Source organism: Carcharodon carcharias, chromosome 2 (assembly GCF_017639515.1).
Source record: "Carcharodon carcharias isolate sCarCar2 chromosome 2, sCarCar2.pri, whole genome shotgun sequence".
Taxonomy (NCBI): Eukaryota; Metazoa; Chordata; class Chondrichthyes; order Lamniformes; family Lamnidae; genus Carcharodon; species Carcharodon carcharias.
The window spans coordinates 197,711,715-197,739,363 of NC_054468.1; the positions used below are offsets into that span (position 1 = coordinate 197,711,715).

Here is a 27,649-nt window from a genome sequence, read left to right on the forward strand (position 1 = left end):
TTCAATTCCATGAGCCCTTATCTTGTGTATTAATATTTTGTATGGTGCCTTATTGAATGTCTTTTAGAAATCCAAAGAGACCACATCTACTCGTTCCCCTTAATCTATCCTAGTTACATCTTGAAAAATCTTTAATAAGTTTGCAAACAGGATTTCCCTTTTGTAAAAACCATGTTGCAATGTTCTAAGCATACTATGCTTTTCTAAGTGCACTGTTAAGACTTCCTTAATAATGGATTCTAGTACTTTCCCGATGACTGATGTCAGCCTAAATGGCCTGTAGCTCCCTGTTTTCTCTCCCCTTCCTTTCTTGAATAGCGATGTTACATTTGCTAACTTCCAATCTTCTCGGACCATTCCAGAATTTAGGGAGTTTGGAAAATCATAGCCAATGCATCCACAATTTCTGTAGCTATCACTTTTAGAAACCAAGGATGTAGGCCATCAGGTCTTGGTGATTTGTTGGATTTTAGTTCCTTAACTTTCTCCAGTACTTTTTCTCTGCTGATATTAATTACCTTAATTTCTTCACTCTTATTGGTTCTTAGATATGTAACTTGTACCTTCTACTGTGAAGACAGACACAAAATAGTTGTTCAATGTCTTTGCCATTTCCCCATTTGCCAAGATAATTTCTCCTGTCTCTGCTTCTAAATGACCAATGTTTATTTTAGCTACTGTCTGCCTTTTTATATACCTTTAAAAGCTCTTATAATCTCTTTTTATATTCTTGGTTGGTTTACACTTGTTTTTTTCCCCTTTCATCAATGTTTTGGTGGTCCTTTGCTGGTTTCTAAAACACTCCGAATCCTCAGACTTACTGCTAGCTTTTGCAACATTGTGGTTGGGATCCTATGATCTCTGGAAGATGCGCCAGGGAACACCTTGGAAGTCCCAATGTATGGACTCCATGGAGATTGCCTGGGAAGTTTTCAGCTTCCTATGGGAAATTCCCTAGCTACCTGGGACCCTCCGAAAAGTTTCCAACTCCAAGTTAGAGTTGGAGACATTAGAGGGTTCCAACTCATTTACTTCAATAGTTACCCAGGAAATGTTAGACTGAAAAGAAAACTTTGAACTCCTGGGCAATTATATAACTGACCACCCAACACCCCACTGACCCCCGGCCCCGACTTCCTCCTCTGACCCTCCAACATCCCCGACCCTCCTGCTCCCCATCCCTCCCTTGACCCTTCCGCTCCCACCCCCTGCCTTGCCCTGGACCCTGCCATTTCTTCCCTCACCAATCCTCCCACGTCTCCTACCCCTCCCCACCCCTGGACCCTCCTGCTACCCCTTTTTCCCTGGCCTTCCCTGACCCTCTTCCTCCCCTTCTTCCCCCATCCTCCCACTTCCCCCTCTCCCCACAGATCTTCCCACTCCCCACTGACACCCCCCTCGCCCAACCCTGTGACACCTGTCCTGAACCTGGGACTCCCCCCGATCCAACCTGACTTGACCTCACCACCTTACCAACCACCTTACACACCCTGCCACTCATTGACTGCCACCCTACCTGTCCTGCAAGCTGCCACTTTACCTGCTCTGCCATCTTACCTGCCCTGCCACTGTACATCACTCACACTCATTCACTTACACATTGAAAAACTATTTTAATGTCCCAAAGCTTTTCAGTGTGTTCATGAATGAAGACTTATCAGAATGCATCAGCTAGTGCCATAGGGTGTGGTTTGGCTTCCCTTGGTGATCCTGCACTATGAGGAAGGACTGCCAGAACAGGCACGTTTTGCGTTTGGGAATGTGTCCAGTTTGGTGGTCTGGGCCAGAAATGCAGAGCTCCAGAGTTTGGTTTAAAAAAAAATAGGTGTGGAATGGTAACTGGTGATTGCCAATCCTTGGAAGATTTGGCCTAATAAGTACTACCTAGTACTATCCTTAACCTTCTTAGTAAGCCATAGGTGGATCTTCCTTGCTAAGTTTTTGTTTTTCAGTGAACATATTTTTGTTGATCATTTTGCATTGCTTTTCTAAATGTTTATTTACTGCCATATCTTTTGGTCGATTTACCCAATCAACTTTACCCAGCTCTCCTCTCTCATCTATGTAATTGGCTTTGTTTAAGTTTAAGATTCTTGCTTGTGATTGGAGTATGTTGCTTTCAATCTTAATGTGGAATTCAACTGTATTATTATCACTACTTCCCAGTGAATCTTTTATTATATTACTAATTAACCTTGCCTCATTGCACAGTATTAGATTTTAAAATTTATCCCTAGATTGTTCCACAACATATTGCTCCAGGAAACTGTCACAAAAGCATTCTACAAACTCATCTTCTAGGCCACCTTTGTCAATTTGATTGGTCCAGTCTATATGAAGGTTAAAAACCCCAAAGCTATTACATTGTTTTTGTTGTAAGCACCAGTAATTTCTTGTTTAACGTTCTGCCAATAGTGTTAGAAGGCCTGTAAGCTGCTCCCACCAACATTTTCTGACCTTTGCTATTCCTAATCCCCATCCATACTGATTCTACATCCTGATTTTCTGAGCCAAGACCTTTTCTCACTAATGTTCTTATGTCATCCTTTATTATCGGGGCTACCCTTCCTCCTTTTCCATTCTGCCTGTTTTAGGGAATGACTGTATATAAACTCAAGGGGATGCTGAGGTTGTTGTATATACAGCCTTACTTTGATAATGTATATATAAAAGGTTTGTTATGAAAATGAGAGCAAGTGATATTTAAAGGAATTTGTCCTTTTAAGTGGCATGGAATTCCTGGGTATAGACTTAGTTTGAGTTAATATTCATTCACCTTGTGACAAGTAAACCATGGATAGCATTGCGTGAAAACGGGGTGGTTTGACAAGGCAGTGCAGTCTGAAAATCAAGGGGAAGGTGGAGCAGGAGCGAAAGAGTGTGGCAGATGGCTCTGATATTTTTGTTTGTAAAAATCCAAAGGCTGCAACCTTATCCTGAGAACACAAGCTCACTATTTACTCTGCCCTAGCTTGAGACCCAACATATACTTTTTGAGTTGCATCAGGGAGAACTGAGCAGTTAGGAGGAACTTTGAACACATATATGCATTAAAATCAGAAGATTAAGATCTTCTTTGGGTGTAATGGTAACATGAAGCAGTATTTCCTGGGGAGTGTGAGAAATTTGAATCTGCTGCATTTAATGTGCACATGGACTGCTGCTGACAGCAGCCCTGCTTTGCATGATAGGCAGATCTCCACTAAATCAAAAAGAGGAACTCTCAGAGAATTGTATCTGAGATAGATGTTAATTTTTTTTTGTATTAGATATGTTCCCAGGGGAATGTGTTGGTCTGAGTATATTGTATAATTATTTTAAAACTAATATCCTGGGATATGTCCAAACCTGTCTGCTTCTGCGCAAGCCTTGTTCTGCTCACCTCCTATTGAGGTGAGGCACAAATCCCAATTTTAACTGTGGGCAGGATTTGGATGGGTGGGTAGCAAGATTAGCTGGGAATGCACTTGTTGCTGCAGAAATTAAGCATGGGTTAGATTAATTCCTGGGCCTCTGTTAAGCCTTGTTGGGTGACTTTATCCTTGCAATCGACTGGAAGCGGCAGAAAATAAGAGGGGCCTGAAGATTGCCACAATGTAAGTGGAATTTGCACCTCCTTGTGTTCGAGTAGGGGAATTGGGGAGAGCGGTGGTGTTCAGGTGTGGTTGAGGCTTTCCTTATCAAGAGCTCTCGTGCTCCTTTTGGCCCCATAAGAAAAGTTTAAAAAATAAACTTAGCTGTCCTGGCCACTTTGATTTCTGCTTTCCAGCTCAGCCTAACAGTAAAAATTGCACTTAGGCCCACATAGTGCAATTGGGACCACACATGCATCTATTAAGAAGGCTGGCCTGCATCAACTAGATGTCATTGTTGCCTGTTGTGTAGAACAGGTTAAAATTTGGAATTGTGGTTTCCTGATGGCTTTTTGATGAGTACATAACCTGGGCAATTTTAACTGCCCATCCATTCGGCTTCTGCTGGGTGTGTAGGGTTAAAACCATCCCCATAGAATAATGGGAAAGTGCTGTTAAACTGAGGGAGAAAATTGGAAAGCAAGTCAGCTCAAGCATCACTGTTGCACATTTTTAGTGAGTGGGTTCAACCATCTTGTTGTTTTGGTTGAGTGGTGGAGATTTAAAAGGAGGGGTTGTAATTGAGCATGATAGTGAGAAGAGTCATGAGACAGTTTTCTATTTGGCAGAGAAGGTTACTTTCCAAGAGACATGTTAAATAATATGCTAAATTTCGGAATTGCCTCCTAATTTCTGTTCCTTGGTTGGTATCCATTTTCTTTACATCCCTGAAATAATTTGGGTTGTTTTTCTACATTAAAGGTGCTGTATAAATGCAGGATGTTGTGAACCATATACATGTGTGCATGCACACTCATTTTTAAATGTCATTTAGTGATCCATGTACTTCTTTTATTGATATTAAAATGTCATAGAGGGCTTTGCTCTAAAAAGCATGGGTTGATTTTTTTTAACTGTTCTTTCCAGACTGCAAGTGGCAACGTGGAAGCAAAGGTGGTCTGCTTTTACCGGCGTCGGGACATTTCAAACAGCCTAATAGTACTTGCGGATAAACATGCAAGTAAGTTTAGTTTCAATTATCCTATTACTTTAAATGCTGAGTTTGAAATTGTTGATTAACTTCATGGTCAATGGCAGCAGATTTGTACCAAGTTAGACTATGTAACAGTTTAAAATGTATTTATTCAGTAAAGCAACTTGACAGCTCTTAAATCTTTCCTGATTCTATAAATGTCTTTGCAACAATCGGGTATTGCAGAATGTTTTGTTCATACTTCGTAGAACAGAATTATATCTGTTTTAAAATCTTTATATCTAGTTTGCAAGATTTCACTGTTATGGGAAAAATTTAAATATCAATTGGAGTACATAGCGGTATGCATGAGTAATTTTTGTTAAATAAAAGACACAGTGGGTGTGACCAAACACAGTGGAACAGCAGATTGCACCATGCCACTGTACTCTTTGGAGAACTTCAGAAGAACTCCAGTGCTCTGGAGCAACTACAAAAATATTATTTCTAATCTATTAGCAGTTTTTAAAAATTATTTGACAAGTTTGCATTTGAGCACAATTTCTCTTTCCCTGATGCCTCCCAAAACAGCAGTTCATTGAAGAATGATTGTACTTTGGCCTAATATAATATGTAAAAGTTATTAAAATGGGTTAGAATTTTTGGCCCCAGCTAATAATTACTTTGTGGTTTGAAAAATCACTTCAATAACAATCTTTGCTGAATAGTAAATTACTGATGCTGTGTATGGCCACTTATCAGCATAAAAATCTCTATGTAGATTACTTGTTTAATCTCAATATTTAATTCTTAATTTAATTTAATTCTCTTTTTACCTTTTGAATTTGGTAATCCTTTTCTTTCTACCTGACTCTTAAACCATGTGTTTAATTAGAGATGAATGTAGCTAGATTAGAAGGGAGAACTTAATTTGCACTTTGCAAAATTGTACCAATAATTTTAGGTGATGACAGAAAGTTGATCTTTGTTTTTGAAAATTTTGCCTGCAGTGGTTTATGAATAGGCCTGTTCTTTCATAAACCATCATTATTTGCCAACTTGTTGGGTGTTATTTGAAGCAAGATTTGTGTAGTCTGCTTTTAAATTATGAACGATTTTGTTATATCTCACTCTTAAAAAACAGAAAACTGAGCTTTTAAAAGACTGTGATCTCTCTGACTCTTATAGATCCCAAATCTCACTCTTGCCAGTTCCATATTATGACTAATTCTGAGTCAGGGTACAAATATACATTAGTTTGTAACCAACATTTGACCTAGCTTACATGTACACTTTAGTATCACAGGTAAATTCATTTGGTCAATGGATATATGGTTTTATTTCAATACCCACTCACAGTTTTTGTTTGTTTCATATAGATTGGCTTTGTTCAATGTGGTACAGAATAACATTTGAGCTTGCACATTGATACAGACTTGTGCACTGTTCTGCGCAATGCTTATTGGAGGTTGCATGAGTACACAAGGAGCAACTGTATTAAAACTAGCAGCTTTCCAGTATTTCTTAAGAGTAAAACTATTGTCGTTGCCATTTTGTATCGGAGTTTAGGAAGAAAATAATCTTGAATCACGAGTTGCTTTTATGTTGCAGCCTTCCCTAGCCCATTACATGCCTAATTTTCTAGTTTCTCTCCTATCTCCCCTCATTCCCTCTCTGAGCTCATTCTGATTCTGAGACACACATCCCACTCTTTTGCCTTATTCTTACTAAATTGCTAACATCCTCCTGGTCCCCAGAAACTTGCCTGGACCAGCCATATAAATACTGTGGCTACAAGAGTAGGTCAGAGGCTTGGAATTTGTGGAAAATAGCTCACCTCCTGACTCCCCAAAGCCTGTCCACTGTCTACAAGGCACAAGTCGGTGTGATGAAATACTCTCCACTTTCCTGGTTGAGTACAACTCCAACAACACTTGAAGCTCGACACAGTTCAGGACAAGGCAGCTCGCTTGAATGGTACCCCATTCGCTCCCGCCACACCTGATACATGGTGGTAACAGGGTATACCATCTGTGAGATGCACTGCAACAACTCACCAGCATTTTCCAAACCCATGACCTTTACCACCTAGGAGGACAAGGACAGCAGACGCATGGGAACACAACTACCTGCAGGTTCTCCTCCAAGCCACACGCCATCCTGACTTAGAACTACATTGCCATTCCAGGATTTTGAACAAACGATAGTGAAGAAACTCCCTTTCCAGCAGTGTGGTTGGTGTGCCTACACCAGATGGACTGCAGCGGTTCAAGAAGGCAGCTCACCACCACCTTCTCAAGGGCAATAGGACTAAGCAACAAATGCTGGCCTTGCCAGTGACGCTCACATCCCATGAAAGATTAATAAATAAAAGTTATCTGATATTGTTAACAATTCTCCCTCTCCAGTTACCCTTCCTCTCTGCTTTAAATTTGCTGCCATCAGCTCTCTCCAAAAAAAGTCATCCCTTGACCCAACTGTCCTTGCAAACTACTGCTCGACTTCAGCCTGCTTTGCTTTGCGCTGTCAGTTCCCAAATCCATGCCCATATTTCCCAGAACTCCATCTTTGAATCTCTCCAGTCAGATTTCTGAACCTGCTAGAGTACTGAAATGACTCTTAGCAAATTCATAAATGATGTCCTGTGTGACTATTACTGTAGTAAACTATTCCTCCTTGCCCTTCTCAACCTTTCAGCCGTTTTTTGACACCATTGTCCACTCCATTCTCCTCCAACTCAACTCCACTGTCAACCAACTGGATGGGACTATTCTTGCCTAACTCTCTTTATATTTATGAAAACTAACCAATCACTTACAATAGCTTCTCTTCCTGCCTCTACTGCCTGTGTCCTTACTTGCACCAAGCCCTGTTCACCCATCACCCTATTCTCGCTGACCTATATTGGCTCCCAGTTGAACAGCTTGATTTAAAAAATTCTCATCCTTGTTTTCAAATCGCATTATGGCATTGCCTCTCCCTATCTCTGTGATCTCCTCCAGCCCCATGACCCTCTGAAATATCTGCCCTTCTCTAATACTGGCTTCTTGAGCATCTGACTTTGGCTGCCAATGGTGAAGTGATTAATCAGTTGCTACACTGAGCTTTAGAATTCCCTCCCTAAACCTCTTCACATCCTCACCTCTCTTTCTTCCTTTAAGATGCTGCTTAAAACCTACCTCTTTGAACAAACATTTGGTCTTCTGACATAATATCTTCTTAGAATGCACTGTGTCACAATTTGTTTTATAATGCACCTGTAAAGCACTTTGGGACGTTGTGCTATTTAGATATAAGTTGCTGTTGCTGTTGCTGATGATGTGTTTTTTTGCATGCATTTCAGACTGCTTCCTTCTCTTTTGAACTTGTTTTTATCTGTTTTGTACAGTAGTAGAGATTTGGTCTAGAGAACTGAGATGCACAGGCTGAAAATAGAGCTTTGTAGATGATATCAATATTACTCAATTGCAAGTGGCATACCTGTACCACTGGACTCCTGTTGACACAAGGGTAACTTCCAGAGTGAAACTTAGGAGGAGCAATTGAATCCCTCATTACAGAATTGGGTCAGGGATTCAACCAGTGAGTTATTGTGTCATCACATTGGGTTTACCTGCACTTGCAGCAATGTAAAAATAAGGTTGGTGTACTTTCGTTTCATTATACAAACATAGGAATTAGGAGAAGGCTACTCAGCCCCTCGAGCCTTCTCTGCCATTGGCTGATCTGATTGTAACCTCAACTTGACATTCCCACCTACCCTGATAACCTTTCACCCCCCTTGCTTGTCAAGAATCTATCTAGCTCTGCCTTAAAAATACTCAAAGACCCTGCTTCCACTGCCTTTTGAGGAAGAGAGTTCCAAAGACTCACGACCTTCTGAGAGAAATTTTTTTCTCATCTCTGTCTTAAATGGGCGACCCTTATTTTTAAACAGTGACCCCTAGTTCTAGATTTTCCCATAATAAGAAACATCCTTTCCACATCCAGCCTGTCAAGACCCTTCATGTTGCAATCAAGTCACCTCTCACTCTTCTAAATTCCAGTGGATACAAGCCTAGCCTGCCCAACCTTTCCTCATAAGACAACTCACCCATCCTAGTTATTGGTCTAATACACTTTCTCTGAACTGCTCCAATATATTTACATCTTTCCATAAATAAGGAAACCAATACTATACTCAGTACTCCAGTTGTGATCTCACCAATGCCCTGCATAACTGAAGCATAACTTCTCTATTTTTGTATTCAATTCCCCTTGTTATAAACAATAAAATTCTATTTGCTTTACTAATTACTTGCTGTACCTGCATACTAACCTTTGTGCTTCATGCACTTAAGACACCCAGACCCTCTGAATCTCAGAGCCCTGCAATCTCTCACCATTTAGATTTTTTTTTAATTCTTCCTGCCAAAATGGACAATTTCACATTTTCCTACATTATACTCCATTTACCCAATCCTTGCTCACTCACTTAACTTATTTACATCCCTTTTGTAGCCTCCTTATGTCCTCTTCACAACTTACTTTCCTACACTTCTTTGTATTATCAGCAAATTTAGTGACCATACCTTCGGTCCCTTCACCCAAGTCATTTATATAAAATTGTAAACAGTTTTAGGTTAGTAGTAGCTTATTGGGTATTAGGATAATTGTAAACATTTTTACCTGAACTGTCCAGGACTGTTAATATTATGGAAACATTGGAAGTGAACATTTGGGAAATGAGAAGGGGACAGATCTCAGTATTTATTGTGTTTACTTTTTGTGTGAAATGCATCAAATAGTCTTATTGTGAAACCAAAATGGGCAAGTCTCTTAAATCATTGCTTGAGATGGATCATTTCCCTCACCTGCCTCTTATAATTTAATTCCCTTCTATCTGGGTGCAGTTATAAATTGGCCCTCAAATATTCTTTGTATGTAATTCTAGAAAGTATTAAGTCGTTCAACTGGAGCATTACAAAATGAGGCCCAACCCAGTTCTTACACTTAACAGCAGTAGTGATGAGATAATGTCCACAAAGGGGAACCATAGCTGGTTTTTACCTTCCCTAATCCAGAGCATCAAAAACATTTATAACATTCAAACTGCCACCTTGAATAAAATCAGCATTGGTGCAAAACAGAATCAAACTTGACATCTGTCCTATTCTGTTCAGAGCTACAGCTGTAGGTGACTTTACGGCAGCTTTTTAAAATATTCTTTCATTGGGTGTGGGCATCACTGGCTAGTCCAGGATTTATTGTCCATTCCAAATTGGCCTTGAGATATGATGGTGAGCCGCCGCGGCGAACCATTGCTGTCCATGTAGCGTAGGCACAACCACAATGCTGTTGGAAAGGGAGTGCCAGGATTTTGACCCAGCGACAGTTAAGGAATGGCGATATAGTTGCAAGTCTGGATGGTGTGTGGCTTGGAGGGGAAATTGCAGGCGGTAGTGATTCCAAGCATCCAGCTGCCCTTGTTCTTCGAGGTGGTAGAGGTTGCGGGTTTGGAAGATGCTGTTGAAGCACTCTTATTGAGTTGCTGCAGTGCCACTTGTAGATGGTGCATAATGCTGCCACTGTGTGTTGGTGATGGAACGAGTGAATGTTTAAGGTGGGTTGATGGGGTGCCAATCCAGCGGGCTTCTATGTCCAGGAGCTTCTTGGGTGTTGTTGAGCTACACTCATCCAGGCAAGTGGAGAGTGTTCCCAATTCTGACTTGTGCCTTGTAGTTGGTTGTCAGGCTTTGAGGGATTAGGAAGTGAGTTACTCACCACAGAATTCCCAGCCTCTGACCTGCTGTTGCAGCCAGAGTATTTATATGGCTGGTCAAGTTCAGTTTCTGGTCAATGGTAACCCACAGGATGTTGATAGTGGGAGATTCAGCAATGATAATGCCTTTGAATGTCAAGGAGAGATGGTTGAATTCTCTCTTGTTGGGGATGGTCATTGCCTGGCATTTGTGTGGCGCAAATATTACTTGCCACTAATAAGCCCAAGGCCGAATGTTGTTCAGGTCTTGTTGCATGTTGACATGACTGCTTCAGCTAACCTGGTTTTAACCTTGGAGAAGTAATAACTGCAATGATTTTGGGATGAAGGGCAAATCATGATTTTAAAATTGAGTCCGCATGATACTTTTGAAATCTGGCCTTAGTTTCAGAAAAATACAAACCAATAATTTTAATACTGCATCATTTTTGTTTTACGTGGAGTTTTTGTCTTTGGAAGTTTTTCTTTTACTTTGAATGAATAATGATTATACTGAAGTAAATCAGTGTACGCAACTATAATTTTAAGCAGAGGTTGAATTCTAACTTGTCTCTTGCAATGACAGCTATCTGTATGGATGGCTCCTTAAAACCTATTCCAGATGTGTTCTAAAATAATAAGCGTAGTGGAAGCCAAGCTTCATTCTCGAGTTGGAATTACCCGTAGCTATTTTTTTTAAGAAATTTGATTGTAGATATGAAATGTTATGCTGTTGCCAATGACTTATTGCATTGATCAAGAAAAAAAATCTTCATACTGTGTGTGCTTTTGTTAATATGTTTTTTGATCTTAAAGCAACATGGGCCCGGATGACTAAATGGTATATAGTCTTACTCAGGAATTAGGTCAAACCCCTTTTGAGCTTGTGTTCCTCTTAGAAGGTACAAAAAAGACAGATTGGAAAAGGTCAGTTGGTCCATTTGAGCCCATAACGGTCTTAAGTTACACGCATTCCATGTGTCCCCAGTCACATCATTTTTGAGAAGAAAATTCGGTTATCCAGTTTTGGAAAAAAAGCTCTGGAAAATTTCTCCCTGACTCCTGAAGGAAATAAAGGAACTCCATGAGACCACGATAACTTGTGACACTACCCTCAGTCACCCACTAACCTTCACTGTGTAGATATTTACCAGATCCAAGAACACCCCCAGCTTCCTTTTGAATACTTGCAAGAAATTGTGCTCTCTACATAAGTCGGTGATTTATTCCAGCAGTCAACCACTTATTCCAAAAGGGTAGAAAGTCTACTATGAAGCTCAGTTCTACTCTTTCCTAACTTATGCTTATGTCTCTGGCCCTCCCTAAAGTATCAAGCTCAAATAGTGTAACCATGTGGCTGGAGTCTAATTATTTGCTATTATGCAGGCTGTAATTGTATCTCTGAAGAATATGCTTTTTCAAAATTAAAAGTCTCAGATCTCAAAGCCTGTTAGTTAAGTAAAAACTTTTTAAACTGGGTATCAATCTAGTAGCCCTCCTCTGAATCTTTTCAAGGGCCTCTGTATTGTTCAATTTGTGGAGACCATAATTGGACATAGCATTTTAGATCTGGCCTGATCAATACTGTATACAAATAGTTTGTTTCAGACCTAATTGGTTAGGCTGCATATCCTGACACCCTATTTGTTTTCATAATAGTTTATCAGAATTGGTCATAGACCTTACTTGACTTGTGCCTAACTCTCAGGTTGTTCTCAATCTCAGCAACCTTCAGCACATCCTTTTGCATTGTGTCTAACATGTTTGAAGATTTCCCTACCCAAGCCTATCATGGTTATAATTTAAAACAAAAACAGAATTACCTGGAAAAACTCAGCAGGTCTGGCAGCATCGGCGGAGAAGAAAAGAGTTGACGTTTCGAGTCCTCATGACCCTTCGACAGAACTTGAGTTCGAGTCCAAGAAAGAGTTGAAATATAAGCTGGTTTAAGGTGTGTGTGTGGGGGGCGGAGAGATAGAGAGACAGAGAGGTGGAGGGGGGGGGTGTGGATGTAAGGACAAACAAGCAGTGATAGAAGCAGATCATCAAAAGATGTCAACGACAATAGTACAATAGAACACATAGGTGTTAGAGTTAAAGTTGGTGATATTATCTAAACGAATGTGCTAATTAAGAATGGATGGTAGGGCACTCAAGGTATAGCTCTAGTGGGGGTTTTTTTTTATTATATAATAGAAATAGGTGGGAAAAGGAAAATCTTTATAATTTATTGGAAAAAAAAAGGGAAGGGGGAAACAGAAAGGGGGTGGGGATGGGGGAGGGAGCTCACGACCTAAAGTTGTTGAATTCAATATTCAGTCTGGAAGGCTGTAAAGTCCCTAGTCGGAAGATGAGGTGTTGTTCCTCCAGTTTGCATTGGGCTTCACTGGAACAATGCAGCAAGCCAAGGACAGACATGTGGGCAAGAGAGCAGGGTGGAGTGTTAAAATGGCAAGCGACAGGGAGGTTTGGGTCATTCTTGCGGACAGACCGCAGGTGTTCTGCAAAGCGGTCGCCCAGTTTACGTTTGGTCTCTCCAATGTAGAGGAGACCACATTGGGAGCAACGAATGCAGTAGACTAAGTTGGGGGAAATGCAAGTGAAATGCTGCTTCACTTGAAAGGAGTGTTTGGGTCCTTGGACGGTGAGGAGAGAGGAAGTGAAGGGCAGGTGTTGCATCTTTTGCGTGGGCATGGGGTGGTGCCATAGGAGGGGGTTGAGGAGTAGGGGGTGATGGAGGAGTGGACCAGGGTGTCCCGGAGGGAGCGATCCCTACGGAATGCCGATAAAGGGGGTGAAGGGAAGATGTGTTTGGTGGTGGCATCATGCTGGAGTTGGCGGAAATGGCGGAGGATGATCCTTTGAATGCGGAGGCTGGTGGGGTGATAAGTGAGGACAAGGGGGACCCTATCATGTTTCTGGGAGGGAGGAGAAGGCGTGAGGGCGGATGCGCGGGAGATGGGCCGGACACGGTTGAGGGCCCTGTCAACGACCGTGGGTGGAAAACCTCGGTTAAGGAAGAAGGAGGACATGTCAGAGGAACTGTTTTTGAATGTAGCATCGTCGGAACAGATGCGACGGAGGCGAAGGAACTGAGAGAATGGGATGGAGTCCTTACAGGAAGCGGGGTGTGAGGAGCTGTAGTCGAGATAGCTGTGGGAGTTGGTGGGTTTGTAATGGATATTGGTGGACAGTCTATCACCAGAGATTGAGACAGAGATGTCAAGGAAGGGAAGGGAAGTGTCAGAGATGGACCACGTGAAAATGATGGAGGGGTGGAGATTGGAAGCAAAATTAATAAATTTTTCCAAGTCCCGACGAGAGCATGAAGCGGCACCGAAGTAATCATCGATGTACCGGAGAAAGAGTTGTGGAAGGGGGCCGGAGTAGGATTGGAACAAGGAATGTTCCACATACCCCATAAAGAGACAGGCATAGCTGGGGCCCATGCGGGTACCCATAGCCACACCTTTTATTTGGAGGAAGTGAGAGGAGTTTATGGAGAAATTGTTCAGCGTGAGAACAAGTTCAGCCAGACGGAGGAGAGTAGTGGTGGATGGGGATTGTTCGGGCCTCTGTTCGAGGAAGAAGCTAAGGGCCCTCAGACCATCCCAGTGGGGGATGGAGGTTTAGAGGGATTGGACGTCCATGGTGAAGAGGAAGCGGTTGGGGCCAGGGAACTGGAAATTGTTGATGTGACGTAAGGTGTCAGAGGAATCACGGATGTAGGTGGGAAGGGACTGGACAAGGGGAGAGAGAAGGGAGTCAAGATAATGAGAAATGAGTTCTGTGGGGCAGGAGCAAGCTGAGACGATCGGTCTACCGGGGCAGTTCTGTTTGTGGATTTTGGGTAGGAGATAGAAGCGGGCCGTCCGAGGTTGGGCGACTATCAGGTTGGAAGCTGTGGGAGGGAGATCCCCAGAGGAGATGAGGTCAGTGACAGTCCTGGAAACAATGGCTTGATGTTCAGTGGTGGGGTCATGGTCCAGGGAGAGGTAGGAGGAAGTGTCTGCGAGTTGACGCTCAGCCTCCGCGAGGTAGAGGTCAGTGCGCCAGACAACAACAGCACCACCCTTGTCAGCGGGTTTGATGACAATGTCAGGGTTGGACCTGAGAGAATGGAGTGCAGTAAGTTCAGAGAGAGACAGGTTAGAATGGGTGAGAGGAGCAGAGAAATTGAGACGACTAATGTCGCGCCGACAGTTCTCAATGAAAAGATCGAGAGAAGGTAAGAATCCAGAGGGAGGGGTCCAGGTGGAGGGAGAATATTGGAGATGGGTAAAAGGATCCGTTGAACTGGGAGAGGACTCCTGGTTACAATTTATTTGTATTAAAAGACGTTTTCACCATCCTGCAACCGCGCACCCCCCCCCCCCCCCCCCCCCCCCCCCCCATTGCATCTTGATTTGCCCGCAGCTTTTTTTTTTATGCAAGGTCCTTGCTTCTGCACTTAACTTTTGTTTTAGCCATGAACTTGCACATAGTTCCGATATGCCCTCATCCAGATTATTGATGAAGATCATAGAATCGTTACTGCACAGAGGCCATTCAGCCTATGTTGTCTGCACCGGCTCTCCAAATGAGTAATGCACCTAGTGCCATTCACCTGCCTGCTCTCTGTAACGCTGCACATTCTTTTTCAGATAATAGCCTAATTCACTTTTGAAAGCTTTGATTTAACCTGCCTCCCACCACACTCTCAGGCAGTCTATTCCAGATCCTAATCACTCGCTATGTGGAAAAGTTTTTCTCATTTTGCTTTTGCTTCTTTTGACAATTGCTTTAAACCTGTGCCCTCTCATTCTCTATCCTTTCAAGAGTGGGAATAATTTCTCCCTATCTACTCCAGACCCCTCATGATTTTGAATACATCTATCAAATCTCCTCAGCCTTCTTTTCTCTGAAGAAAACAGTCCCAACTTCTCCAGTTTTATCATCATAACTGAAGTCCCTCATCACTGGAACCATTCTCGTGAATCTTTTCTGCACTCTTTCCAATCCCCTCACGTCCTTCCTAAAGTGCAGCATCCAGAGCTGGATGCAGTACTCCTGCCGAGGTTGAACTAGTGACTTATACAAGCTCAGCATAACCTCCTTGCTCTTGTATTCTATGCCCTTATTAATAAAACCCAGGATACTGTATGCTTTATTAACTGCTCTCTCAAACTGTTCTGCCAGCTTCAATGATTTATGCACCTATACACTCTCGTCTGTCTGCTCCTGCACCCGTTTTAGAATTGTACCCTTTATTTTATATTGCATCTCCATGTTCTTCCCATCTAAAAAGATACTAAAGAACAATTGCCCTGACATTAATCCCTGTGGGACTCCACTAGTAACTCACACCCTCATAGACCCTCTAGCTTGGTAACTTGTGTCTGCTTATGCGAATGAAACCATTCCTGATCCAGTCCAAGATCTGCTCACCAGTCCCACAAGGTTCAGGCTTATTTAGTATTCTTTTGTGCAGCACTTTGTCACGATCCCTGTGGAGACCAATAATGTGAAAGAATCGAACTTTGTCAAACGATCTCCAACAGAAAAACCCAATGAACAAGATATATTTTTAGAAACTTTAACTGTAATAATTAAACTAAAACTAACATAAATTAAGCATGAACTAACAAGGAAATTGTATTCAATAAAAACCATAAATTACACTTTAAGTAGCTGATGCAACAAAGGTTAGTCTCAGATTTTTTAGGTGCATTCTTAGCATGTGGAAGCATGTGCAGTCCCAATGCCTCTCACAACTCTATCTTCCTCCAGTGGGGTTCAACTACTGTTTGTCATGAAGGATCTGATTCTCAAGTAGCCTCCGACAGCTGCTTTACTCCACCTGAGTTTCCTGGATACAATTATCATCAACAAGGCACTGTTCTACATAGCCTCCTTTACTCCTGATGGCTTTCCAACTAATCAATACCATCACAGTAAATGATATGAGCAGCTCTGGTAAAAACCACCCAGCTCCTCAATGTGTCTTGACAATTCACACAGCTTTTCAGAACCTCTATCCTGTACTGTCTGCTGGTGAAACACACTGAAGAGTCCTTCGTCTGTTCTGACCACAGGCTGAAATCTGATCTCCCAACCTTGATGATTCTTCCCAAATTAGGTTCAGTTTCCCTGGTAATGTACCAGAGGCTATTACCTCAGAGGTCTGATGTCACAGCCAGGAAATCCAATTAACCAAACCCAGAAACTTAGCTTTTGTATTTCTGTTTCAGTTAGGGACAATCTCAAAAAATACAGATGTTGAGACCCTTTCATCACTACTTAGCAAAGGCTTCTTGAAAAGTTATGACACAATAGTGGCTGCAGTATCATCATCAACTTGTAACTTGCTCAGAAAAAAATCAAGTTGATGCGATAGTACCTTCTTTTCCTGAAGCCATGTTGAGGTTCAGTTGTGAAGACTGATTCCAAGTAATTAAAGCCTGTGCTGTTTCCTGGGACTCTCCCTGAATCTTTCCGGTGAAATCGTTCAATGGTTCTATATGATCTAATATAGATGGAAAGACCATGCTTATCCAGTAAACTGTTGTTGAGTATCCTTTTGACTGTTCCAACATCAATTTTTATTTTCCTGAGAGTTATTCTTCTTGAACATGTAAAAATATTTCTAATTTTGGCCTAATTTGTCTCTTTGCAAGTGACTAGTTAAGTTTTTTTGTATGTTTCTGTAGCGCTAGGGAGATGGTAGCATAGTGGTAACACCTGGACTGGACTGGTAATCCAGAGGTCCAAGCTAATGTTCTGGGGACAAGGGTTCAAATTCCACCACGGCTGCTGGTGGTATTTAAATTTGATCAATAATCTGGAATTGAAAAGTAGCCACAGTAATGGTGACCATGAAACCATTGTCATGAAAACTCGCCTGGTTCACTAATGCTTTTTAGGGAAGGAAATCTATCATCTTTACCTGATCTGGTCTATATGTGACTCCGCAGCCATGTGGTTGACTTTTAACTGCCTCTGAAATGGTGTGGCAAACCACTCAGTTCAAGAGCAATTGGGGATGGGCAATAAATGTTGGCCTTGCCAGCAATGCCCACATCCCATGAAGGAATGAAGAAAAAAAATACATGAGGATAGTTCAAAATAAAAGTTAATTTTTCATCATCAGGAATAACCAATCAATCTAATACAAGCCATCTGCAAATTTAACCCTTTTATGATCTAGTGTTAACATTAAATTTTCAGGAGCATTGATTTAATTGATCATCTGAAGATGAATCTTCCCATGAGTTTTGCCTTTTTAGCCTTCTCTCCATGTGTTTTCTTCTGAAGGCAGTGACTTGCACAGAAGTCTTGTGTAAACCTGGTTAGTGACTGCCAAGGGGTATTGTATGGCTGCCATAGTTGAGTATAGCACTTTGCATGGACACAGGCTGCTGAAGAGTGAGATCAGAAGTAGGTTTTTTCCCCAGTATTACTTAGTTTGGATTTATATGATGCAATTTGTTGAACCCCACCCATTTCTCCCAATCTCCTCCCACCCACCACCAGTGGCTGAGATTGGCTAACACCACAGACCGGACATTGTACTTGACCTTCCACATTCTGCATGCCTTTTGCGGCATACCTTGTAATGCATCTACCCACTCAACCATGGACTGTTGAAGGGAGAAATGTTTTTATTTTTTGTTAGTGACTTACAAGATGAGCATTGTAAGTAAACTTAGGAAAGCTGCACCTCCTTGGAAAATACTATATATTTTTAAAAAATCATTACTATTCACAAAAGAGGTAAAGACTACTTACTAGGACTGTTTGCTTAATGACTTGAAGAAATGTATTTTCAACATGTATTTCTTAAGTGAGCTGAGAGAAAATATGAAAAGTGAATCAGACAACTGTTTCCTTTGATTAAACAGTGTTAGTACTTGTCAGAATAAATAACTGTATTGGAGAAATTCAGGAAAGTCACAAGCTTCAGAAGTGTTTCTGTAGTAGTTTTTTCTGAGGGTGCTTAAGCTCTCAATTCCCCACCACTGAGCTCTATAATCAGCTGCTAACGTGTGAGAATGGGCTGATTCTCACTTGGGTTTTTTCCATCCTTTTTGTAGTACATCTTGTCTTCACCACCTTTTCCCACTCTTTAACTCCTTCACTGCCTCTTCAAATGTGGCTTGGTTGAGAGGAGTTGTATAGGTAGAGAAGAGATAGAAAGACCTGACCTTTTGTGCAATTGAAAAACAAAGACTGGCTTAGATTTTTGCAACGACATTTGAAAGTGGCAGAAGAAGCTGAATTCAGGAAGCTCCACCTCCAAACATGGCACCTCCCATTTTTGCGGGGGTGGGAATGGGGCTGGGGCAAGATTTGCACAAGTATGTTTCGCGGAGGTAGCTGCCCATATAAAGCAGCAGCTATCTCCAGTCATCCCTGATTTTTGTTAACCAGGAGTGGTAAGCATGATATGTGCAGATTAAACCTGATAGGAGCAGCTTTAAGTTTTGTAGCTTCCTTTGGAGAGGTGGGGCACCCTTTTGCGGAGCTGGATATATACCTGGGTACCTTTGGGAGAAGTAAGCTACCCTTTTGGGTTGTTAAAAGTGAACATGAATGTGCATAAAAAGTGCATAAACTTATTGAAACTGTCAAGAGGAACTGTGAAAAGTGTCAAAAGCAACTGTCAAACTGTCAAGGTATTAAAAACCCCTGCCCTTTAAATCTTTGGCAAAACTGGGCGGAGTTTTAAAAAAAAATCATTGCTTGCTATTTCACTGTCTGTTGACATAAGTCTGAAGGCAATGGGGTGCCTTCCATTTCAGTTTGATTGACAGCTACAAGTGGTTATGGACTCTTTGAAGTGGGTCTATGCATTCCAATGCTTGTTTTTATAAGGAATTAAGCATTTGAATGAAATGGTTGTTCTTATGCGGGATTATGTAGTTGAAAGAAAGTAAATGTAGTGAATGGGCTTTTATGAATGAGAGTGTTTTTTTTTAAATAAAAGTCTGCAGTAACAGCCTTGAATTTTATTTTAGTTAATCTCAGCATCGTTCCTGAGGTCTGCTGAGGCTGGATACTGGGCGAGGTGGCATGGTGGGTGTAAGGGCAAATGTTGGGTGGGTGGCATGAGTTAGCACTAAGTTTGGCATATAGGCTATAAAAGGCTATGGGTGGTGGTTAGAGGGGCAGAGGTTGGCATGGGGGTAGAGGGCATAATGGGGCATGGGAAGTATGGGGGGAGCGTCAATGAGTGTTGGAGGACTGTTTCTTGTTTTAGCACTTTTTAAAAAATATTTGACACAGTGCCAGTGCACCGAGGCAAGCCTTCCATCCAGCTCACATCTGCACCCGGCAGCCTTCGTTGCCAGGGTTGCCCAGCCCAAATCACCGAGAGCCCCCCTATTCCGGAAAGAAAATCCCAACTTCCACGCACTTTCCCCCAGATCGGGTTTGTGAAGCGGGGGAATGTCCCAGCTCTGCGCACCCGATGCGGGAGTGAAAATTCAGGCCTTTGTCTCCATTGCTCTTGTCACAAAGACAATGATTCATGCCTGGGTATCGTTGACCATCCAGTCGCTTACCTAAATGGCCAACCTTTGCCAGACAATGAAGTCTGAATTTTTGAGCCATTTATTTCTCCTTCTTGGACAGTTTCTGGGCAAGTCCCCTGAAAAAGTGGTGGAATGCTTTCTGCTGATATCCTAACCTCTTCTGGTATTTTCTAATTGAGGTTATTGTGGATGCTGGACACACCCAGTAATATGTAAATTCTTGTGTTCATATGTCAAGTTAATGAAGGAAGTTTATTGTCTGATGTAGCAGTAGTGGACATTAGGGATTGTTTTGCATTTACGATATTCAGCATTACTAAGGCACCAGGCGGGTATGAGAATTTGTGGTAGCAGAGCCTAGTCAAATTAATTGCCAAGTCCGAAATTTTGAGAATTGCAAGAAAAATGTAAAATTTGGCTTTTCTTTGACTGGCATTACAGTACAACCAGAATCATAGTAATTTAATTATTGTGTCTCTTTCAGCCCCCCCCCCCCCCCCCACCCCCCCCCACCCCACATTGAGTTGTCCTGACATACTGTAAGAAGTACAGCATAAATATCCTGCTTTGTCCTGACTGGATTGGAGAGAGATGGACAGATGTAGAGATTGCACTGTAAGATTGGAAAATCTAGACCTCAATGTCAGTGGACCATTTGAACATGTGGTTTATCATGGCTGAGATCTGGCTATCCTTACCGTGTCAATGTATTCATTGTTCAGCAGGACTTGATAGATAATAATCAAGAGCGGAGCTCTGATACATAAATCTTTAAAGGTGAATGGGCAAGATTTAAAATTGTAAAATAGGACTATATGGGTTCCTAAGGTTTTTTAAATGGTATGTAGAGTACAACAGTAAAAAATGTTCAACTCGTACAACTCACTGATTAGGCTTCAATTAGAATATTGTATCTAGTTTTTAGTGTTAGTTTAGGAATGAATGCAAGGTCATGTAAAGTCCGCAGAAGAGATTCACTTTCATACCAGAAATGAGAGTAGAGACATTAAGAGTCATGCTTATTAAAATAGAAGGTTAAAAGGAGAACTAATAGAGGTGTTCAAAACTTTGAAGAGGTTTTATTGAGATAAATAGTAGAGAAAGTTTCTCCTGGCTGGTGACCATAAACAACATAAGCAATTTAGCCACTTGATCCATTCCATCGTTCGTGGCCGAGCTGTACCTCAACCCTAAACACCAACTTTTAATATCCCTCCATATCACTGACTTATTATGGTCCTGGACCAGACCCCCAAATGTTTGATATGATCGGTTAGGGACCAATAACTTTTTGCTTAAATTGGGCAAAATTTGAGATTCAAGACACTTACTAAGAGAATAAGACCACAAGATTGCACAGGTTTTGAACAAACAAAAATAAACTTTCTATATGAGGTCAGAAAGTTAAACAATTGACAATATCTATCTTATACTTTTAACATTCAGGGTTAGTATGAGGTACATGTGAATTAGCAGGCAAACTGTGTTCAAACACACCACACTGCAGAATAAATGGCTGGTGCGATCAAGGCTGTTCCATGTATTTCTCAGCAAGCCATTTATTGTGAGTCAACTAATCTTGTTGAAACTTTTGCCTCCCTTACGAGGGATTTCAGTCTTCACCTTCGAAGATCTCATCTTAGAATTCTCTCCAAAAGTTGCTCCAACTCGGTTGGCCTTAATGATGGCCCACCTCGCAGGGTTTCAGTGTCGTCTCCTGAGACTCTGTTCCCCTGGATTCCCGAGTCTGAACTCCAGAACTAACTCACAAGCACAGCTTCAGCTCTCTGGCTATGCCAAGCAAAATATTACTGCTCCAAAGGGGTACCTTCGCCCCAAAGGCCACAGCACAGAAGTATCAGCCTTCTGTTGCCTTCTTTGATCTTTAGGGCTTCTCTTAAGCCCCCGTTATTTAAAGTCTACCAATTGCAGCCTTTTTCTCTGCTTGGAGCCTTTTTCTCAATTCCTCTTTCTTCTAAATTTTGGGATCTTTCCCTTTCCCCTGTCTGGTGCTCTTCTCAATTATGGGACCCTGCACCTGTCACATGATCCTGTTTTCCTCTTATGCAGGTGCACTGGGTCTGAAGAACTCGGCCCAAAGAACTACAAAAATGCTGGCTTGCGCATGCGCTGCCCACTCCTGGCCTGCGCATGCTCAAAACTCCTGAGGCATGCTGGGAGTTGTGATTCCCAGCCCCCTGACAATAAGCTAAGTCTTGATCTCATAACAGACTTGATACCCTTACCTAACAAAAGTCTATTTTAGTACTAAGTTTCAATTGACACAGCACCCATAACGTTTTGGGGGAGAATGTTCCAGACTTCTGCCACCCTTTGTGTGAATAAATACTTCCTGATTTCGTTTTTTCAGTGGCTCGACTCTAATTTTAAGATTATGCATCCTTATTCTGGATTCAACATTGATAGCAGTAGGATTTCTTGATCAGAGTTTCTATCATTTTAAATATCTGGATTAGATTACCGTTAATCTCCCATACTCGTGGGTCCACTAGCCATCTAGCCATTTTAGCCATGACATCATCATTCTGGTGAATCTGCACTGCATTCCTCAAGGCCAGTATGTTCCTTACATGTGTTGCAGACAACTGAATGCAGCACTCCAGATAGGGCCTGGCCTAAGTTCTATACAACAGAAACATAACTTCCTCCCTTTGTATTCTAGATCCCTTGCGTTCCATTAACCTTTACCATTTTTGTACCTGTGCACTAGGTTTTTGTGATTTGTGCACATGACACCCAAAACTCTTTATTCCTTCACAATTCTTAGATCCAAAGTTGATGACCTCACATTTACCCAGATTGAATTCCATTTGCACTTTTTTCTTCATCTTTTATCGAAGTCCCTTTGTCACTCCCTGTTTCCATCTGCATGACTTACTTGCCTCCTAACTTCATGTCATTTGCATACTTCAATATTTAACTCTTTATTCCTTCATCCAAGTCACGGATAAATGATCGTGAAGGGCTGAAGCTCCAGTATAGCATTGTCACATCCTGCCAAACTGAGTATGTATCCATTATCCCATATAGTCTCCTCTCTTAACCAAGTTTCAATCCATGACATAGGTAGCCTCCAATTCCATACTTTTTTTTGTTAATCTGTTGTGCTGAATCTTACCAAATGCCTCTGCCCTCATCTGCCACATTAATGACCGCCTCAAAAATTTGAACTCAATTAGTAAGACCTAATTTACCTTTCACAAAGCCATGTTGAATCTGATCAGCTGAAATTTATCCAGTGCTCAGATCAATAAAATAATGGTGGGAGAGGGTAAGAGAATTATTTTTACACAGTGTTGTTAGGCTATGGGGTCCCCTACCAGCAACAGTGATGGAAACATAATCCATATCCCAATGGATAAATATTTGAAACTGATCAATTTTTAAAAAGTTTTGCAGAAAGGAGACAAATGAGACTTGGTGGATAGCTCTTTAGAGAGCTGGCTTAAGTGCGATGGGCTGCATGACCTCCTGTAATATAAAATTCTGTGATTTTTATTTGTTATCCTTAAAAGCAATCAGTTGTAATATCATCACACCTGGCCTGGTTGAAACAAAAAATACTCAATCCTGAGCAGAAAGCAAACTGGGACCTTCTTGGCCTTCATGATTTGGTACTGCCACATAATGTGTTTGGCCATTTTTCTATGCTAAAGTTTAATGTTGTAATGAAGCATGGAAATCGGTGCGTAAAAATAGATCCTATTACTTATTTTGTGGTCGATGGCAGTGGAATGAATAACACATTGTTTAGTATTTTGTTGCTTACTAAGATGGGGATGAAATATATTTTTAACTTTTGTTAAAAGTGTTGCCTAAAAGATTGGGAAATTTCAGCATTATATTTTATACAATTTTAATTATACAGCATAAATACTTATTTTTTATATATATAAAATGGCTTTAGCCAGCTCTTTTGCTGTGGAAATCTCACTGTATATGTAGCAAGAGAATGTTAATTGGTTGTCTGGACTAAAACCCCAGTCACCTTTGATCTAAAACTAATCAAACAATCATCTCTTGAAGGACTGTGGGTATTTTATGATGACGACTCATGCTTATTAAAATTGTTGTGTCAGTTACTGGCAGGAGTCAAAAGTAAAGAGAATGTCAGCTGTCCAGAGACTGGAGTTCATATCTTAAGTGTTAAAAATGATTGCTATCTTGGATCAACAAAAAATTGAGATGACATCAAATGGGTCAACTTTAGCATGAAAATGATCAACAAAGACATCCATATCATTGAAGGACAGCCTAGTGGTACCCAGTTCCTTACTTAGCCTAACTAGCTCCATGTGTGATCACCTGTGTACTGTCCATCAAAGGCGCAATCTTTTGCCACTGAAAGGAATTACAAGAGTTTCGGATTTTATTTGTTTTAAATCAGTTTACATATGTATAAGTGCTGCAATTTTAACATCTCACAATGTGTTTATCGTATTATATGTTATCTTAATCTTATACTATCTTACTTGTAAGTACATGTATTAGTCATGAGAACTGGATATGTATCCCATATGATCTCCAGTGCACCACACCATAGTTGAGAGGCTTCTCAAATGCTAACCCATTCATGGCAGTTATAGGGTGTAGGGTTCAGTTCATAAGAGTCTTTATATACCCTGAATACAAGTTTAAAAGTGTTAGGAGAAAGCCCAAGCCATTACAAATCATCGATTGTTCCCCATTTGGATACACGGTGGGATAGTGCATCTTAATACTGATTTTTGCCAATGTACTGTGGATCTTTGCTCACTAGGAATTCCACCAAAACTCATTATGCGTATGAATCTGATAGTGAGCATGGAGATGATTGATTAGCTAGTCCTGTATGAATTATGTATGGTAGCCTTAATTAACTTTAATAAAAGTTGGATAAAAATGGTTTTAATCGTGGGAGGGCATTAACCCGAACTAAATTTGGTTAGCATAAATTACGTGTCTTAAGTTGTTTGGTTACTTAATGCTCTTGAAGCTTTTCTGCTTTCATCACAGGAAGTAATGGTACAGAAGAGCCTAGGAAAACTATAGGAAATATAATGCATCAATAGATTATCTAATTCCTTGTTGATATCAACATCTAGTTAAAGTGTAACTTTTGTTATAGACCTCCCCCCCCCAATACATAAAATTGACTGTTTGATTTTCTTTTTTGCGGCCACATTAGAAAATAACATTTACAGAAGTTTTTCATGTGTTTGCATACTGTATTTTGCACACATGCATGAATTTGCACTAGACAGATAAGTATATCGCACGATTATATAATGTGCTGAATTATGTGACATACTTTTTATGTGAACTGTATTTTCACTTGGTCTATCTTGGTGCTTAAAGTATTGATGTGAGAACAAAGTAGAATTCAAGCAGTATTATTATCAGAACTGCTCCATAATGTATATCATGATAATGAAGGAAAATCACTGAATTGCGTCTGGAAATATTCGACTTTAAGAACAAGACCTGAGTTTTTAAAAATGCACAAAAGCCACTGGCTGGAATGCTGCAGGGTGACTCCCCAAGAGGTAATGGAACCCCACCCTGTTGCTAAACAAGGCACTTCTAAAGATATCCAGAAACTAATTGCTCCCTCTGGTAAAGACAATGGGACATAATGGGAGATAAGTATCATCTCTGCAAGAAATCCTGTGGGCAATGCCCAGACAGATTTGTGAATTTGCTTCCTGCTTGGAATATACAAAGAAGAGGTTAAAAGTGAGCTGAAAAGCTGCCGTGGTATAAGTCTGTTGGTGGGTGTTCTGAGACAGAGCAAGTGCTGGATGTAACAATCAGAAGTAACAGTCACACCCAGAACCCTGCAAATCGCCATTTTGCAGGTACCCTGATCTCTCTCCCTCTCTCCCGAAATCAGTACTCTTGGAACCTCAGATCTGACTATTCGTCTAATGGAGTCAACTCTACTGGAACTTCGAATCCGACTATTCGTCTACCGGAGTTAATTCTACCAGAATCTTAAATCACAAAGCTCAATTATCTACTCCCCTCGAGTCAAGGACTGTTCCATATACCTTTTCCATATAACCTGTATGACCGTATATGCGTATGTTTTACCTGTTCTTGCCTTTAATAGTTAATAAATTTACCCTGACCTTTTACTCAAGAAAGTCTGATCAAATTGGCTCCTTCAAAACCAGAATGATTAGGCCTGAGAAAAAGGTATCTGCAAAAGGGACCTTATTTAGATTAAATCTTATTGCGACCAACAGAAGTTGGGGGGATAAAAACAAAAAACTGCAGATGCTGGAAATCCAAAACAAAAACAGAATTACCTGGAAAAACTCAGCAGCTCTGACAGCATCGGCGGAGAAGAAAAGAGTTGACGTTTTGAGTCCTCATGACCCTTCAAACTCGAAACGTCAACTCTTTTCTTCTCCGCCGATGCTGTCAGACCTGCTGAGTTTTTCCAGTTAATTCTGTTTTTGTTTTAGAAGTTGGGGGGAGGCTGCTGAATAAAGTCAGGGAGCTAGTTCATCCCTTCTCACTCGGAGCATAACAATTTGAGGGCGCCCCAGCCAGATGGTGACAAATTTGAGGGGTCTCATCTGGATCAACAACTTTGGAGAACCTCACCTGAGGATGGGTTGTAACAGTAGCAGCAGTGCTTTTGTTTGTGAAATAAAATATCCAAAATAACTTGAATGTGGTATTAATCACTAAAATGAACATGTAATATCTTTAATTATGTCCTATTTGGTTTTAGTGGAGATTGATTGAATGTTTCATTAATGCAATCAGCTGGTCCTGAATGGGTTAAGTACTCCCATGCTGTTGTTTTAATGCCAAGATGGCTGCCTAGAAAATCAAGCTGCATGGCGATGAAAGGGGAGGGGAAAGGACACAGGAAGCACATTCTACCTCAGTACCTGGAAGTTGTGTAGCATTGCAGGTCAGGTCACATGATGACTTAAGGCTGTATTTAATCTGGGGTGGTTTATGTAGTGCCTTAACTTCTTGTTATTTTTCTTTGTTAACCAATATGGCATCTGACTTTCAAATTCTGTTCATACAACGAACCATGATTGGGATTTAGACAACACTGATCATCATTTACCAGTGCTATATTTAATTTTGGTTGATCTTGTACAGACGAAGATAACCCAGTGGCGTCAGTGGTTAAAGCAAGATGTCCATGTGGTCTGTTTCTAGTAGGAACAGAGAAAGATAAAACATTACAGCTGAAAATGGGAATTTAGTTAATTACTAATACTTCGCAGGATTTGAATTTGTCATCTTTTTACAATTTAAAATTAAATCTTTGTCAGCCTGTTTCCTTGATTTTGTTTGCATTTTGGAATTCTGTGAAAAATAATTGAAGGCAGTAGTTTAGCGATTGTTCCCTGCACTTATTGTCACTCTTGAATTTTTCTAGTCCCAGTGCTTTTCAGTAGAAACCTTTCTGTTTAGATGGGAAACTGCAAGTCACTTAGAACTAGATTGAAATTGTAAAGCACAGTGTTTGACCCAACCAGCCTGTGTTGATGATTATCTTCAACATAAGCAGTGACCATAATCCCTGTTCCCATATCCCTTTATTCACTTTTCCTTCAGCCACCTAAGTAACCTATACTTAACTGCTAACATGACCTCTGCTGCAGTCAGTAATTTCACTAATGCAATCCACAACCTTTTGCTCCTCCAGAGGAAAAGAAAATCTGCTGTCTGCCCTAAATGTCTTGCATTCAATCCTGTATATATGTCTGCTCTTTCTAGACCCCTCAATCACTGGAAATTGCTGCCCCATCCCTTCACAATTTAAAACACCTCTATCAATCTCCTTATGTCCAACAAAAACAGCCCAATTTTTGAGTCT

The 27,649-nt window shown here is 41.0% G+C and overlaps 1 protein-coding gene across 6 annotated transcripts in view; it reads left to right on the forward strand.

Moving 5' to 3' along the window:
• Window positions 1–27,649, forward strand: part of mta3 (metastasis associated 1 family, member 3) — a 269,132-nt gene that overhangs the window by 18,944 nt on the left and 222,539 nt on the right. For all 6 annotated transcript variants that reach the window (XM_041175785.1, XM_041175791.1, XM_041175799.1 and 3 more), the window contains one exon: window positions 4,500–4,593. In XM_041175785.1, the coding sequence (XP_041031719.1) occupies window positions 4,500–4,593 (94 nt within the window). The remainder of the gene's footprint in view (window positions 1–4,499; window positions 4,594–27,649) is intronic.